General features: G+C 27.1%; 1 protein-coding gene across 1 annotated transcript in view; it reads right to left on the bottom strand.

Annotated features, from left to right (window-relative positions):
• The window catches only part of LOC134326292 (zinc finger protein 850-like), a 321599-nt gene that overhangs the window by 264011 nt on the left and 39466 nt on the right, over positions 1 to 18122 (bottom strand). The window contains exon 3 of the mRNA XM_063008452.1: positions 5001 to 5013. Within this exon, the coding sequence (XP_062864522.1) occupies positions 5001 to 5013 (13 nt within the window). The remainder of the gene's footprint in view (positions 1 to 5000; positions 5014 to 18122) is intronic.

Genomic DNA, 18122 nt, shown 5'->3' with positions numbered 1-18122 from the left:
GAACCTGAAGATAAAGATGAACTCAGTAAGTAAAAATAACATTTATTATTGAATTTATTTGTGTCTATCACTAATACTAACACTAACAGCACCACTAAACCCTCACAGTCACACAAACGACTCTAATCTCTATTTACACAAATAAAGAAAACCGTCGAGCCCAACTTGTGAGAATCTGTTCAGCCATGATAATAGAGACAGCAGCTGATCTGGTGTTAAGAACCACACAAACTACAATAATAGTAATAAGTTTAACTTATATAGCGTCTTTCAGCAAACTCACGGTCGATGTACAATGACAAAACAAACATAACAGAAGGGATCGATTACACATAGAATTCAAGAAGAAAAAATAAAGTATTGTGTATAGGGAAATTCACAGGGAGAAGAGATCCAGCAAAGAGTCGAGCAGAGAGTTCTAGAGTGCCTCCCATAGTGGACAACCTAAAGAAATTAATCATTCATGATGCATCATGGTACAGGACTTTATCATCAGATCTTAGTTTAACATTTACTAACAATCTTGATTATTTATAATGTTATAAATGTATTTATTATTTATGTTATAAATGTATTTGATTATTTATAATGTTATAAATGTATTTGATTATTTATAATGTTATAAATGTATTTGATTATTTATAATGTTATAAATGTATTTGATTATTTATAATGTTATAAATGTATTAGATTATTTATAATGTTATAAATGTATTTGATTATTTATAATGTTATAAATGTATTAGATTATTTATAATGTTATAAATGAATTTGATTATTTATAATGTTATAAATGTATTTGATTATTTATAATGTTATAAATGTATTTGATTATTTATAATGTTATAAATGTATTTATTATTTATAATGTTATAAACGTATTTATTTTTTATGTTATAAATGTATTTGATTATTTATAACGTTATAAATGTATCTGATTATTTATAATGTTATAAATGTATTTGATTATTTATAATGTTATAAATGTATTTGATTATTTATAATGTTATAAATGTATTTATTATTTATAATGTTATAAACGTATTTATTTTTTATGTTATAAATGTATTTGATTATTTATAATGTTATAAATGTATTTGATTATTTATAATGTTATAAATGTATTTGATTATTTATAATGTTATAAATGTATCTGATTATTTATAATGTTATAAATGTATTTGATTATTTATAATGTTATAAATGTATTTGATTATTTATAATGTTATAAATGTATTTGATTATTTATAATGTTGTAAATGTATTTGATTATTTATAATGTTATAAATGTATCTGATTATTTATAATGTTATAAATGTATTTGATTATTTATAATGTTATAAATGTATTTGATTATTTATAATGTTATAAATGTGTCTGATTATTTATAATGTTATAAATGTATTTGATTATTTATAATGTTATAAATGTATTTGATTATTTATAACATTATAAATGTATCTGATTATTTATAATGTTATAAATGTATTTGATTATTTATAATGTTATGAATGTGTCTGATTATTTATAATGTTATAAATGTGTCTGATTATTTATAACGTTATAAATGTATCTGATTATTTATAATGTTATAAATGTATTTATTTTTTATAATGTTATAAATGTATTTGATTATTTATAATGTTATAAATGTATTTGATTATTTATAATGTTATAAATGTATTTGATTATTTATAACATTATAAATGTATCTGATTATTTATAATGTTATAAATGTATTTGATTATTTATAATGTTATAAATGTGTCTGATTATTTATAATGTTATAAATGTATTTGATTATTTATAATGTTATAAATGTATTTGATTATTTATAATGTTATAAATGTATTTGATTATTTGTTATAAATGTATTTGAATATTTATAATATTATAAATGTATTTGATTATTTATAATGTTATAAATGTATTTGATTATTTATAATGTTATAAATGTATTTGATTATTTATAATGTTATAAATGTATTTGATTATTTATGTTATAAATGTATTTGATTATTTATAATGTTATAAATGTATTTGATTATTTATAATGTTATAAATGTATTTGATTATTTATAATGTTATAAATGTATTTGATTATTTATAATGTTATAAATGTAATTATTATTTATAATGTTATAAATGTATTTGATTATTTATAATGTTATAAATGTATTTGATTATTTATAATGTTATAAATGTATTTATTATTTATAATGTTATAAATGTATTTGATTATTTATGTTATAAATGTATTTGATTATTTATAATGTTATAAATGTATTTGATTATTTATGTCATAAATGTATTTGATTATTTATAATGTTATAAATGTATTTGATTATTTATGTCATAAATGTATTTGATTATTTATAATGTTATAAATGTATTTGATTATTTATAATGTTATGAATGTATTTGATTATTTATAATGTTATAAATGTATTTGATTATTTATAACGTTATAAATGTATCTGATTATTTATAATGTTATAAATGTATTTGATTATTTATGTTATAAATGTATTTATTATTTATAATGTTATAAATGTATTTGATTATTTATGTTATAAATGTATTTGATTATTTATAATGTTATAAATGTATTTGATTATTTATGTCATAAATGTATTTGATTATTTATAATGTTATAAATGTATTTGATTATTTATAATGTTATGAATGTATTTGATTATTTATAATGTTATAAATGTATTTGATTATTTATAACGTTATAAATGTATCTGATTATTTATAATGTTATAAATGTATTTGATTATTTATAATGTTATAAATGTATTTGATTATTTATGTTATAAATGTATTTGATTATTTATAATGTTATAAATGTATTTGATTATTTATGTCATAAATGTATTTGATTATTTATGTTATAAATGTATTTGATTATTTATAATGTTATGAATGTATTTGATTATTTATAATGTTATAAATGTATTTGATTATTTATAACGTTATAAATGTATTTGATTATTTATAATGTTATAAATGTATTTGATTATTTATAATGTTATAAATGTATTTGATTATTTATAATGTTATAAATGTATTTGATTATTTATAATGTTATAAATGTATATTTATTATTTATAATGTTATAAATGTATTTGATTATTTATGTTATAAATGTATTTGATTATTTATAATGTTATAAATGTATTTGATTATTTATAATGTTATAAATGTATTTGATTATTTATGTTATAAATGTATTTGATTATTTATAATGTTATAAATGTATTTGATTATTTATAATGTTATAAATGTATTTAATATGTATAATGTTATAAATGTATTTGATTATTTATAATGTTATAAATGTATTTGATTATTTATAATGTTATAAATGTATTTGATTATGGTATAAATGTATTTGATTATTTATGTTATAAATGTATTTGATTATTTATAATGTTATAAATGTATTTGATTATTTATAATGTTATAAATGTATTTATTATTTATAATGTTATAAATGTATTAGATTATTTATAATGTTATAAATGTATTTATTATTTATAATGTTATAAATGTATTTGATTATTTATAATGTTATAAATGTATTTAATTATTTATAATGTTATAAATGTATTTGATTATAATGTTATAAATGTATTTATTATTTATAATGTTATAAATGTATTAGATTATTTATAATGTTATAAATGTATTTATTATTTATAATGTTATAAATGTATTTGATTATTTATAATGTTATAAATGTATTTGATTATTTATAATGTTATAAATGTATTTATTATTTATGTTATAAATGTATTTGATTATTTATAATGTTATAAATGTATTTGATTATTTATAATGTTATAAATGTATTTGATTATTTATAATGTTATAAATGTATTAGATTATTTATAATGTTATAAATGAATTTGATTATTTATAATGTTATAAATGAATTTGATTATTTATAATGTTATAAATGTATTTGATTATTTATAATGTTATAAATGTATTTAATTTTTATAATGTTATAAACGTATTTATTTTTTATGTTATAAATGTATTTGATTATTTATAATGTTATAAATGTATTTGATTATTTATAATGTTATAAATGTATTTATTATTTATAATGTTATAAACGTATTTAATTTTTATAATGTTATAAACGTATTTATTTTTTATGTTATAAATGTATTAGATTATTTATAATGTTATAAATGTATTTGATTATTTATAATGTTATAAATGTATTTGATTATTTATAATGTTATAAATGTATTTGATTATTTATAATGTTATAAATGTATTTAATTTTTATAATGTTATAAACGTATTTATTTTTTATGTTATAAATGTATTTGATTATTTATAATGTTATTAATGTATTTGATTATTTATGTTATAAATGTATTTGATTATTTATAACGTTATAAATGTATCTGATTATTTATAATGTTATAAATGTATTTGATTATTTATAATGTTATAAATGTATTTGATTATTTATAATGTTATAAATGTATTTGATTATTTATAATGTTATAAATATATTTGATTATTTATAATGTTATAAATGTATTTGATTATTTATAATGTTATAAATGTGTCTGATTATTTATAATGTTATAAATGTATTTGATTATTTATAATGTTATAAATGTATTTGATTATTTATAACATTATAAATGTATCTGATTATTTATAATGTTATAAATGTATTTGATTATTTATAATGTTATGAATGTGTCTGATTATTTATAATGTTATAAATGTGTCTGATTATTTATAACGTTATAAATGTATCTGATTATTTATAATGTTATAAATGTATTTGATTATTTATAATGTTATAAATGTATTTATTTTTTATAATGTTATAAATGTATTTGATTATTTATAATGTTATAAATGTATTTATTTTTTATAATGTTATAAATGTATTTGATTATTTATAATGTTATAAATGTATTTGATTATTTATAATGTTATAAATGTATTTGATTATTTATAACATTATAAATGTATCTGATTATTTATAATGTTATAAATGTATTTGATTATTTATAATGTTATAAATGTATTTGATTATTTATAATGTTATAAATGTATTTGATTATTTGTTATAAATGTATTTGAATATTTATAATGTTATAAATGTATTTGATTATTTATAATGTTATAAATGTATTTGATTATTTATAATGTTATAAATGTATTTGATTATTTATAATGTTATAAATGTATTTGATTATTTATGTTATAAATGTATTTGATTATTTATAATGTTATAAATGTATTTGATTATTTATAATGTTATAAATGTATTTGATTATTTATAATGTTATAAATGTATTTGATTATTTATGTTATAAATGTATTTGATTATTTATAATGTTATAAATGTATTTATTATTTATAATGTTATAAATGTATTTGATTATTTATGTTATAAATGTATTTGATTATTTATAATGTTATAAATGTATTTGATTATTTATGTCATAAATGTATTTGATTATTTATGTTATAAATGTATTTGATTATTTATAATGTTATGAATGTATTTGATTATTTATAATGTTATAAATGTATTTGATTATTTATAACGTTATAAATGTATCTGATTATTTATAATGTTATAAATGTATTTGATTATTTATAATGTTATAAATGTATTTGATTATTTATGTTATAAATGTATTTGATTATTTATAATGTTATAAATGTATTTGATTATTTATGTCATAAATGTATTTGATTATTTATGTTATAAATGTATTTGATTATTTATAATGTTATGAATGTATTTGATTATTTATAATGTTATAAATGTGTCTGATTATTTATAATGTTATAAATGTATTTGATTATTTATGTCATAAATGTATTTGATTATTTATGTTATAAATGTATTTGATTATTTATAACGTTATAAATGTATTTGATTATTTATAATGTTATAAATGTGTCTGATTATTTATAATGTTATAAATGTATTTGATTATTTATAATGTTATAAATGTATTTGATTATTTATAATGTTATAAATGTATTTGATTATTTATAATGTTATAAATGTATTTGATTATTTATAATGTTATAAATGTATATTTATTATTTATAATGTTACAAATGTATTTGATTATTTATGTTATAAATGTATTTGATTATTTATAATGTTATAAATGTATTTGATTATGTTATAAATGTATTTGATTATTTATAATGTTATAAATGTATTTGATTATTTATAATGTTATAAATGTATTTGATTATGGTATAAATGTATTTGATTATTTATGTTATAAATGTATTTGATTATTTATAATGTTATAAATGTATTTGATTATTTATAATGTTATAAATGTATTTGATTATTTATAATGTTATAAATGTATTTGATTATTTATGTTATAAATGTATTTGATTATTTATAATGTTATAAATGTATTTATTATTTATAATGTTATAAATGTATTTGATTATTTATGTTATAAATGTATTTGATTATTTATAATGTTATAAATGTATTTGATTATTTGTCATAAATGTATTTGATTATTTATGTTATAAATGTATTTGATTATTTATAATGTTATAAATGTATTTATTATTTATAATGTTATAAATGTATTTGATTATTTATAATGTTATAAATGTATTTATTATTTATGTTATAAATGTATTTGATTATAATGTTATAAATGTATTTGATTATTTATAATGTTATAAATGTATTTGATTATTTGTCATAAATGTATTTGATTATTTATGTTATAAATGTATTTGATTATTTATAATGTTATAAATGTATTTATTATTTATAATGTTATAAATGTATTTGATTATTTATAATGTTATAAATGTTTTTTTATTATTTATAATGTTATAAATGTATTTTTATTATTTATAATGTTATAAATGTATTTGATTATTTATGTTATAAATGTATTTGATTATTTATAATGTTATAAATGTATTTATTATTTATAATGTTATAAATGTATTTGATTATTTATAATGTTATAAATGTATTTATTATTTATGTTATAAATGTATTTGATTATAATGTTATAAATGTATTTGATTATTTATAATGTTATAAATGTATTTGATTATTTGTCATAAATGTATTTGATTATTTATGTTATAAATGTATTTGATTATTTATAATGTTATAAATGTATTTATTATTTATAATGTTATAAATGTATTTGATTATTTATAATGTTATAAATGTTTTTTTATTATTTATAATGTTATAAATGTATTTTATTATAATGTTATAAATGTATTTTATTATTTATAATGTTATAAATGTATTTTTATTATTTATAATGTTATAAATGTATTTTTATTATTTATAATGTTATAAATGTATTTGATTATTTATAATGTTATAAATGTATTTGATTATTTATAATGTTATAAATGTATTTGATTATAATGTTATAAATGTATTTGATTATAATGTTATAAATGTATTTGATTATTTATAATGTTATAAATGTATTTGATTATTTATAATGTTATAAATGTATTTTTATTATTTATAATGTTATAAATGTGTTTGATTATTATTTATAATGTTATAAATGTATTTGATTATTTATAATGTTATAAATGTATTTATTATTTATGTTATAAATGTATTTGATTATTTATAATGTTATAAATGTATTTGATTATTTATAATGTTATGAATGTATTTGATTATTTATAATGTTATAAGTGTATTTGATTATTTATAATGTTATAAATGTATTTGATTATTTTCTGCTTCAGAACTGAACAAGGATTTCTGCTGCTCCTCGTGTCCACGTTCCTCTACAACCCAAAATCAGCTCCACAATCACATCAAGAGCTGCAACCATGATAAATATGAGACTCTGGTGAAGATTAAGACTGAACATGAGGATCTGACGCCCACCAGAAGCTCCAGTAATCAGGAAACGTCCTCTGGTACTGTCAGCATTAACACCTCTCTCAGTCCCACACAGGAAGAAGGAAATGTCTGCTCACAGTGTGGGAAGAGCTTCAAGTTCCTGAGTCATCTCAAAATACACCAGCGCATTCACACAGGAGAGAATCTGTATCAGTGCTCACAGTGTGGGAAGAGCTTCAGGACCCATGGTGTTCTCAAAACTCACCAGCACATTCACACTGGAGAGAAACCATATCAGTGCTCACAGTGTGGGAAGAGTTTTAATCAACAGAGTGCTCTTAAAATACACCAGCGCATTCACACTGGAGAGAAACCATATCAGTGCTCACAGTGTGGAAAGAGTTTTATTACACAGAGTGATCTGAAAAAACACCAGCGCATTCACACTGGAGAGAAACCGTATCAATGTTCAGTGTGGGAAAAGTTTTACTGAACAGAGTGCTCTCAAAGTACACCAGCGCATTCACACTGGGGAGAAACCGTATCAGTGCTCACAGTGTGAGAAGAGTTTTAATACACAGAGTAATCTAAAAATACACCAGCACATTCACACTGGGGAGAAACCGTATCAGTGCTCACAGTGTGAGAAGAGTTTTAATACACAGAGTCATCTTAAAATGCACCAGCGTATTCACACTGGAGAGAAACCGTATCAGTGCTCACAGTGTGAGAAGAGTTTTAATACACAGAGCAATCTAAAAATACACCAGCGCATTCACACTGGGGAGAAACCGTATCAGTGCTCACAGTGTGAGAAGAGTTTTAATACACAGAGTAATCTAAAAATACACCAGCGCATTCACACTGGAGAGAAACCATATCAGTGCTCACAGTGTGGAAAGAGTTTTAATCAACAGAGTGCTCTTAAAATCCACCAGCGCATTGAGAGGAACTGTATCAGTGCTCACAGTGTTGAAAGAGATGTTTTGTATAAAAGTGTCGACTAAATGCTACAAATGTGTGTAAATGAGTCTATAAAAGTGAGTGAGCTGAGTGAGTAGGACGGTTAGTGAGTGACGTCTTCAGATGAATTGGTGCTTCATCCAGCTAAACGTGGTGGTAAGGAACTGAACTTAAGTAACGGTTCTTTTTTTTATTTCCAGGTTTATGAGTTTCCATCGTTTTCACTTTTAACATATATTTAAATTTTAGTTCATCTCTAATCTAAAACTATTTTTTTCTTGTTAATAATGTAGAATAGTTTGTGGTCACATTGATTTTTGTTTGTATTAAATATTCATTAGTAATGTTGTTAAAAATTGTTTTGCTTGCACAACATTAAAAAAACTTGGTACAGAATTTCCCCATATTTTTTTTTGTAAATTATTTGTTATACTGACTGACTTTTTTTTGTCAACACTAAAAGACATATTTAGTTGAGTAAACAAAAAAAAACCCTTGGGACCAAATTTCCCTGAAATTTTTCCTGTCTACTCAACTTTTGCACATTTGTTAAACTGACTGACATTTTCTTGTCAATATTAAAATACATATTAAGTTGAGCAAACATAAAAACATTCATTGTACTATGAACTACAAGTAGTCTTGAGCAAAACTATTTGAGTTGCACTGACTTTTCTTGTTTACCAAACAAAGAAAATTTAGTTAATGTAAGCCTTAAATTCTCGCCTAATAAACAAAGCTTTCTCAAGTTGAGTTGGCTAAAAATTATAAATTGTAAATCAGTACTAAGAAATATCAAGTTTTGCTATAAAATTTAAAGATTACAGCTGGTGTGTGAGGTGTAAAGAAATAGAGGAGGCTTTAAACTTTAGAAGAAACAAGCTTTGTTTTATTAATCTCACAGCCTCAGCTGATGCATTAAGGATACATAAACCTAACACCAACCATGGTAAGAACCTTCTCTTTTCATCAACAATCCTTCAATCCCACCATCAAAAGAAACCAAAATTAGCAGTTACAAAGTAACCAACGCAGAAACACAACAAAAGTTCTCCAAAACTTTTCTTAATTCTTGAAGGGACTTTACAATGATAAACGAGGGTAAAACACCCACCACCTGAACAGCAATACTTTGGCTGTCTACAGCTTGAAGAGTTTATTCTTTAGGGACTGAACTCTATTAGTGCACCTGTCTCCTAGACCGACAAAGATGTTCTGCACTGCCTCAAATGTGTATTTTAGTCCCTTTGGATATTCCATGTTCAGTGCATACAATAGCCCAAAAAGAATCATGAAGGCTGTGATGAAGTCATAAAGGTTTTCCATTACCACTGTTTCCTCAATGACAATGGCCAGGTTTACAGGTGTCTGTGGTGTTGACTGAGCAAGGTCATTCTCCATCACTTCAACAATGATCATCTTTTCTCCTCTTGTGCAAGACTCCTCTGGAACAGTAGCCTAAGTTGAAAAAAAGAAAAAGGGAGTCAATATATTTGTTTTTGAGTATTCTAAGCTAAATCATTGTTTATGTGTTAAGATTTTGCAGGGCTTAGAGTACATTGTACTGAAATATATCTACAGTAAATAACAGGTTCCATATTATGTTATTCTTATCATAAGAGTTTTTTTTTTTTACTTATTAAAGGAATTTACTTTTCTTATTGTCAGTTGTAGCATTTGATGCCGTTTGAAGTTTTTGTAGAAGATTGACCAGTTTGCAAAGAAAAAGCATTATTTGTTTACAGGGGATGGGAACAACAGTGACCACTGTTAGTAACAATTCAACACTTAACAAACCTTAAGCAGAAGTCATTCCTGACTGACCAGGAGAGCTTGTGGCTGCACAAGCACCAAATTTTAGTAATATTGTAACCAGCCTCAGGCAGACTCACAGGACTGTCAGAAGAGCTGGATAACCAATGATGGATATTCCCATTAAGGAGATGCAGGGTCACTAGGAATGAGCCCAGTGTTTTCTAACCCTGGTCCTAAAGGAACACTGTCCTGCACATGTCTTTTGTCACTTCCTTTAATACACATCCCACATAAAGTCCCTCTTAACGTCCCACCCATAACATTTGATTGACAGAAAGCCTTTTTGATAGTGAAGATGCAATAGCACACAGGGTTGCAAACACGTTTTAATTTTGGCAGACCTACAGCGCTACAGTGAGGAACTGCAAAACAAAATGGATGATTATTTCAACTATTAAGACAATGAAAATGAAAACACAATTCGCTTTTCCTTATTACATTTTTCCAGGCAATATACACAAAAATGCAAATGCACATTTTCAATTTGAATTATGTCTTAAATGATGGGCAACATATTCTGGACTTCATTCAAATTATAAAGTAAATTTGAATATTAAAATGCAAAATTAAAAATTCTAATTCAATTGTGTTGTGTATTTACAATGTGAGTGCAGAATTCAAATGTAAAATGTGTATTTATATTTGTATTTTTGTGCATAATGGCTGCTAAAGTTTATATGGAAAAGTGCTTTTCACATTTCAATGTATTGTCTTAATGATCTGATTGATATATAAAAAGGAAAAAACAATACACACAAAACAACAGCTTGTTAACAACTGATAACTATTTTTAATGGATGTGCAAGAAAAGCCCCTGGTACGTGCTGGTCAGTGTTAATCCAAGACCAGTGCTCCTCTGAGCAGGCAGCAGGAAGGCAGAAAACACCCTGGACAGGCCACCAGTCCATCACAGGAAAGAAGCCATTATGCACAGAAATGTAAATGCTAATACAAATTTTGCATTTGAATTTGAATTATCAGTTTAATAATGCACTCACACTAGAAATGCAATTGTAAATACACAATTGAATTTGGAATTTGAAATTTTTTATTTGAAGTTTAATAAAGTCTGGAATATGCTGCCATAGATGCACACTCAAAATTCACGACTGTGTGGTTTTACTTACAGAAACTCGCAAGAGCTATCATATTATATTGCAGGAAACTCACCAGGCAGATCTTTGATACTGGCTCATGCTCCCTTAGATACACTGGCAGTCCCCTTAGAGCTGTAGCCCTCCTATGGGATAGTATGTCTGTTGTCTATAAAGTGAAAAAAAAAACATTAGGTACACCAAATTGCTGCTGTCAAAACAACCTTGTATCTCCATTTTGATTTCATGATGAATGGACAAAATGAAACTGCCCAAATTTATTTAGAAAAAGTCTGTTGAATATCACTGCTATAGACTATATATAATAAATACATTTACAGCCTTAATACTGTTTGTTTTTATTAATCTTTATGTATTTATTTTCTCTATATTTTAAGGCAAACACACAATAACGCTAACAAAGCAGATAATGAATATATTGCCAAATATACAGTGTACACTGATCAGGCATAACATTTGGAACACCTGTGTGGTCATAATTTGTTGGTTCCCCCTTTGCTGCCGAATCAGCCCTGACTCATCAAGGCATGGACCAACACCTTTCTATCAGAACCAGCATGAACTTCTTCCGCAGTTTGGATCCAGCATGAACTTCTTCTGTTGGATCCAGCCTTCACTCCCCACATGCATCAATGAGCTTTTTTCTGCCCATGACCCTGTCACTGGTTTACCACCGTTCCTTCCTTGGACAACTTTTGAGAGATGCAGACCAGGAACACCCCACAAGAGCTGCAGTTTTGGAGATGATCTGATGTCTAGACATCATAATTTGGCCCTTGATTCAAGTAGTGAGCGAAGGCTTTCCCATGTGGTCCGATCCTACAAACAAAGTACTGTAGCTAAAATTGCTGAAGAAGTTAATTCTGGTTCTGATAAAAAGGTGTCGGTCCATGCCTTGATGAGTCAGGACTGTTTTTGCAGCAAATGGGGAACCAACAAATTATGACCACAGGTGTTCCAAATGTTATGCCTGATTAGTGTATATCCAAATACACTTTGAATCACATCTACCCATAATCACCTGGTCATCAAGTTTGTCTAAGAGAATTCTCATCTCCTCTCCAAAGTCTCTGCTCTTTGCACGGTACATTTTGATTAGTGTGTTGGTATGCTTATCAAGAGAGGTCATGAAAGCAGTTTTGAGGTCCGTACAGGTGATCCTTTGGAATTCAGCAAAAATCTGAAGGGCGGGAGAGAGAGAAGGAGAAATAAAGAGCGGGAGAGGAAAAATGCACATTTACAGTATTAGTACAATATTACAATTACCTATCACAACACAATGGGATATTTGCACTCAAGATCAGACAGGTAAATCTAAAGGGACACTTACTTGCTCTTCCAAAAAGAGGCAGGGCCACCTTTCTTTTACAACAGAGACAAGAGGCTGCTCATTGACTATTTCTTTTCTCCTGAGTGAGAATGTATTTTCCATTTTTGCATTGATCACAGTCATTTCCATGTTCTTTTTCTTTCCTTCATTTTGAAGGTAATCCCGCTCTCTCTCCAGTGTGGCATCATCTACACCAATAGGGTTGTCAGGAAGAAAGTTTATCTCTGACCTTCTAGGCTTCTTCACAGGAGCTTTTGAACCATTGTCTCTCTTACTGCTAAGCTCTGTACATCCAGCGAAGCACAACTTTTGCCTGTAATTGCCCATTTTGAATTTGAGGCTCATTTTCCAGCCACGGCATCCTCTATCACAACCAGACTCCCTTAGACATGGGTGTCTGGAAACCAATGCAGCTGCAACTTGCTCAATCTCAGAATCACTTGGATATGCCTTGAAGGAGTACATAGTTTCTGCAAGTTTCTCCAATATGTCTATTTTTATCTCTCTTGTAATATCCAGAGTAGTTTTCTGCTTGTCATAGACTTCGTTAGCTTTTCTTAGTCTGAACTCCACATCATATGAGAATGTTGGTATTGGAAATGCCTTTGGCCACCGCTCTGCCCTAGATGTGGAAGGGGACTGACTAGATTGACTGGAGACACTAGCTGTATCAAGGGTTAAATCAGTGTCAGACCCCGTGCTTTCACTCCTGGAAGTCTCTGCTTGTGGTGTAACATTAAACAGTTCCTGAATTATTTTAGGTGTAACTTTCTCAGTTGGAAGCTCACTGATGTCTGTCAAATTACAGAGTTGGCCACCAAAATCAGGATCCTCAAACTGGATAACAAAGTTTCTGTCAATATTTAGTTTGTCACAAAGAACTTCTTTAAGACTATCTACTGAGGATGGCACTTCAGGCAGGGTCAGCTTCTTTATGCAATCTGGTGCAACTATTACTCGGAGAAGCATTGTTGCTTCCTAAGAAAAGAGACAAGAGAAAATGAATAACCTAGTGTCCTACCAGTACATTAGGCTAAATGATTAATCAATTTTATAGAGAAATCACAATTTAAGAAAATTTTCAAATCGCAAGAGCAGCTATTTTTATTACAGCCTAAATTTTAAGTGGGAGAATTTGGGGCCGAAAGATTAATTGGTTTTATTACGCAATTTACAATTTGCAAAACCAGCAATATTTATAGAATCCTACGTTATCAACTGTGTTGCTGTAACAAATTTGAAGTGAGAACACTGAAGCTAATAGCATAAAGGTTGTAAACCATCTGTAGATAAGTTTGACCAATCGGAAACAACCTGTGTGACTATGTTAAAGCCTCAAGTCAGAAAAAGTGAATACACTAAACTTTCTGGCCTCAAAAAAGCATTATACCTCAATTGATAGAGAATTACCACAATTTTAATCACAACAAAACCAAAAAATTGCCATTAGATATTTTGTCCATATCGTTCAGCCCTACCAGTAACTTATATACACCTCTGTTAATGTAATAAAAAACCTCTTGGGTGACACTAACAACTTTCTCCCAATTCTGTAAGCTGCAAGAGGGTAGAAGTCATTTAGATCATTTGGGTCAGTGACAACCAACTCCACATATGCACTGTCCACCACCTCATAAGCCCTGAGATGTCCAACATACCAAGAAGAAAATCTCTCCAATACAAAAGAAACTTCGTTGACAACTACCAAAATGCTATGTATTCTTCCAAATTCTGGCAGGCCACCACAGCTTCCGACAGACACCATCATTCCTTTGGAGTATGAGGTCCCATTTAACACAACACTCAAAGCAAAAGACACTGTATTATGCTCAGCATATTTTCTCTCAACAGCCATTTTCAATCTTCCATCTAGTGAGGATGTCTTGACAGTTTTGACTCTGTCAACACACAAGCGCTGTTTGAAAAAGCTGGGAGATTGTAAGACATGTGCCATCATGAGTTGGTGCTGGTTGGCCAATGTCTGAAGGACGTTTTTAAAATTCTGTGTGTTCAAAACAATTGTTTTGAAGTAACTGTGTTTAGATTCAAAACGCATAGTCCACAGCTCAACAACAGGACCAAAGCAGCGTATAAGGTTTGGATAGTGTTCCAAAAAATGATTTGGAAAAAATCTTTCATTTGGAAACACTTCTGTAAAAAGCTGGCGATGATCAGATATTTTAGTCTCCAGATAACAAAGACTGTCCTCTGAAAACTTGGGTGAAGCAACAAGCTCAACAATATCTTTGAGATCCATCAAGAGCTGCCATGCTTTCTCTGTTTCTGGCACAATATGACCAACCATAAATGGTATTAGCCTTATCAGCGTCCAATTTTCATGGCCATTGCCACCAATTGTTTTTTTTAGATGAGAATGTTTGTGGAATTTTTTGTGGACGGTTCACCTTATCTGAGAAGCTGTAGGGGAAAGACTGAATTATACTATTCAAATAATCAAGTGTAAAGAACTTTCCAGAAATTAGCTTCTTAAGGCACAAAGATAATTCAAAAGGCACTACGCCTTCAAACAAATCATGTAACGCATCTGGGGGAAATCCAGTCACTGGATGAAAATATTTGAGATGTTTTCAAAACGCAGTCTCCTTTTACCCCATTCACACTCGTCAAGCTCAGATTTGTTTTGAGTTCCTCAAGAAAAGCATTATGCTGTTCAACACTTCTTAATGAGAAGAGTCCCTTCTTCACTTCAGTGGTCTGAATGTCACTGATGGAAGCAAGACAAAACCTACAGAATTTTTCTACACAAAAACTTTCTTGAAATCCTGCTAGGCCATGTGCCCCAAGATTGTCTGCAGAGACAGTTAAAACAGTTCCTTTGACATGTTTACCAACATGGTCTCGATATAAGCCCTCTTGCTCAAGTATTTGTATATCCTTCACAAATGGCTCAAAAAATACTTCATAGCCAAATTCCCTAACATCACTGCTTTTCCCCAGTAAGGCCAACTGAACAGAGTTCAAATTTGATCTGAACTCTGCAGGCCAATTCAAAATTACCCAGTACACTGCTGTAATCTTGTGCTTTTTACGTGACGTTCCCAGGGGATTGACTACTTCAAAGTCATCAATGTACAGACCAAGAGAAATAGCTGTATTCTCATTATGGAGTAGTGGGTGTTCCCTGAAATACTGTCCATCAAAACAAGATGTATAAAAACCATGGGTGGCTTCACTGGAAAACAAAGTCTTTTCGATTACCTCATTATGGCCTAACAGTGTTTTCAGAACTCTGAGACAGGGCACATAAACAAATGTCCTGTTTTTTCTTCTGCTGAACACAAACTCAACAGGTTCAACTACATTAAAGTTCTTTTTGTAGTACACATTACGCCTATGATCAGTTGACAATGGTCCCTTAGCTGTAGTAAAGTAAAGAGGATTTGTCTTATGAACAGCCTCAGTGATTTCAGTGAGAACAGACTGATCAACTTCACAGTTGTGACTGAGTAAAGTATCTCTAATGACTTTTGCAACACATGTTTTTGAAAGAATTAAAATATCATTCAGACCATCAAAAATCTGCCTTATAGCACTTCTAGATACATGTAATTCTGTCTGCATACAGAGAAACAAAAATGCCAATTTCTTCTCAAGGATTTTCTGGATGTCAAATTCTGTAGCCTCTGCCTCAACCACTAAAGACTCAGCAATACCAGATTCCCCTTCATCACAGTCTGATGCAGAATCTGCCCAGTCACTGAGCTCCTGAGAGTGACTAATTTTTTCACTAATGTGTGTAGAAGCAGTCTGCATGCCGAGGTGCTTGGTATTATACATCTGTGGCCATGGAAGTAATTGGAACACCTGAATTCAATTATCTGGATAGGTGAGCGTCATATTTCAGGGGTGGGCGATATGGCAATAATATTTCACAATTTTTTTTGTAGGATCACAATCTCAATTTTATCACGATTCAATACTACTAAACAGTACAGTAGCCTTGGCTTATTAAAAAAAAAGTTGAAATACATTTTTTAACTCTTGTTATTATCTAAGTATTGGTATTAATATTTAACTGAACCCTGAATATTTAACTGACTGAAGACTGGTTAAGTTATAACACTAAATATTTTACCTGCTGTAATCTCTTAAAAGTGCAATGTGATTCAGAACCGAAACAAAGTCAATAATAACTGTCTTTAAAAAAACAGCAGATTAAACAGCAGATTTATTATTCACACTTCTTACAGCTGGTCTTGCTAACACGTTAGCCTCTGCTGGCTGCAGTGTAGCGGACCTCCTCAGTGTACTGTTTGGGATGTTTTAAATTCGCTTTAAATTATTATGTTTTGTGTCAATATAGCGTTAGCTTTAAGCGGACCTGTTACATTATAGTGTGACACTGAGGAAAGACTTTACTTTATTAGGTTGTTATTTAATCCATTCGTTCCTTCAAACACCTGTCAGCCAACAGAACGTAACTTTTTAAGGCTTCTGATTGGCCGACATGCGGTTACAGTCAGTGCTGTAATCCCGCCTACAGATTTGCATACAGCTGACAGAGATTAACTGGCCATATTCTCCGTTTTCGTGTGAACCCAGATTTTTTTAAAAACTTTTTTTATGCACGGTGAAAGAAAAATATCTGTGTACGTGTGAACGGGGTTCGCTGGCTTTCATTCATGTCTCCCCACTTGTAAAAACAAAAAATATAGGCGGGGGAAAGCATGATTGATTATAATAACCACAGTGTAAGGTCGATTAAATGTTGAATTAATATAAGCCACTTAACACTAATTCAATATATATTTAACCACAAAACAACCATAAATCAACCATAAACCATTGTGGATTTTATGTTGGTTTTAAGTTTGGAGTTGAGTTGAAACAAAGTTCAATGTTGCATAAATAAATCTGTTCTGATGTCGGAGATCAACGCTGATTAAAAGAATAACGTTAATTTAACGTTGTTTTGCTATCAGGGCAGCTACAGCAGTTTAGTTTGTCTTAAAGCTAGTCATTAGTCATTATAAGGACAATATGATTCCTTAAAGAACAGTATTAA

This window comes from Trichomycterus rosablanca, chromosome 14 (assembly GCF_030014385.1).
Source record: "Trichomycterus rosablanca isolate fTriRos1 chromosome 14, fTriRos1.hap1, whole genome shotgun sequence".
Lineage (NCBI taxonomy): Eukaryota > Metazoa > Chordata > Actinopteri > Siluriformes > Trichomycteridae > Trichomycterus > Trichomycterus rosablanca.
This window is presented reverse-complemented; position numbering and strand designations above follow the sequence as displayed.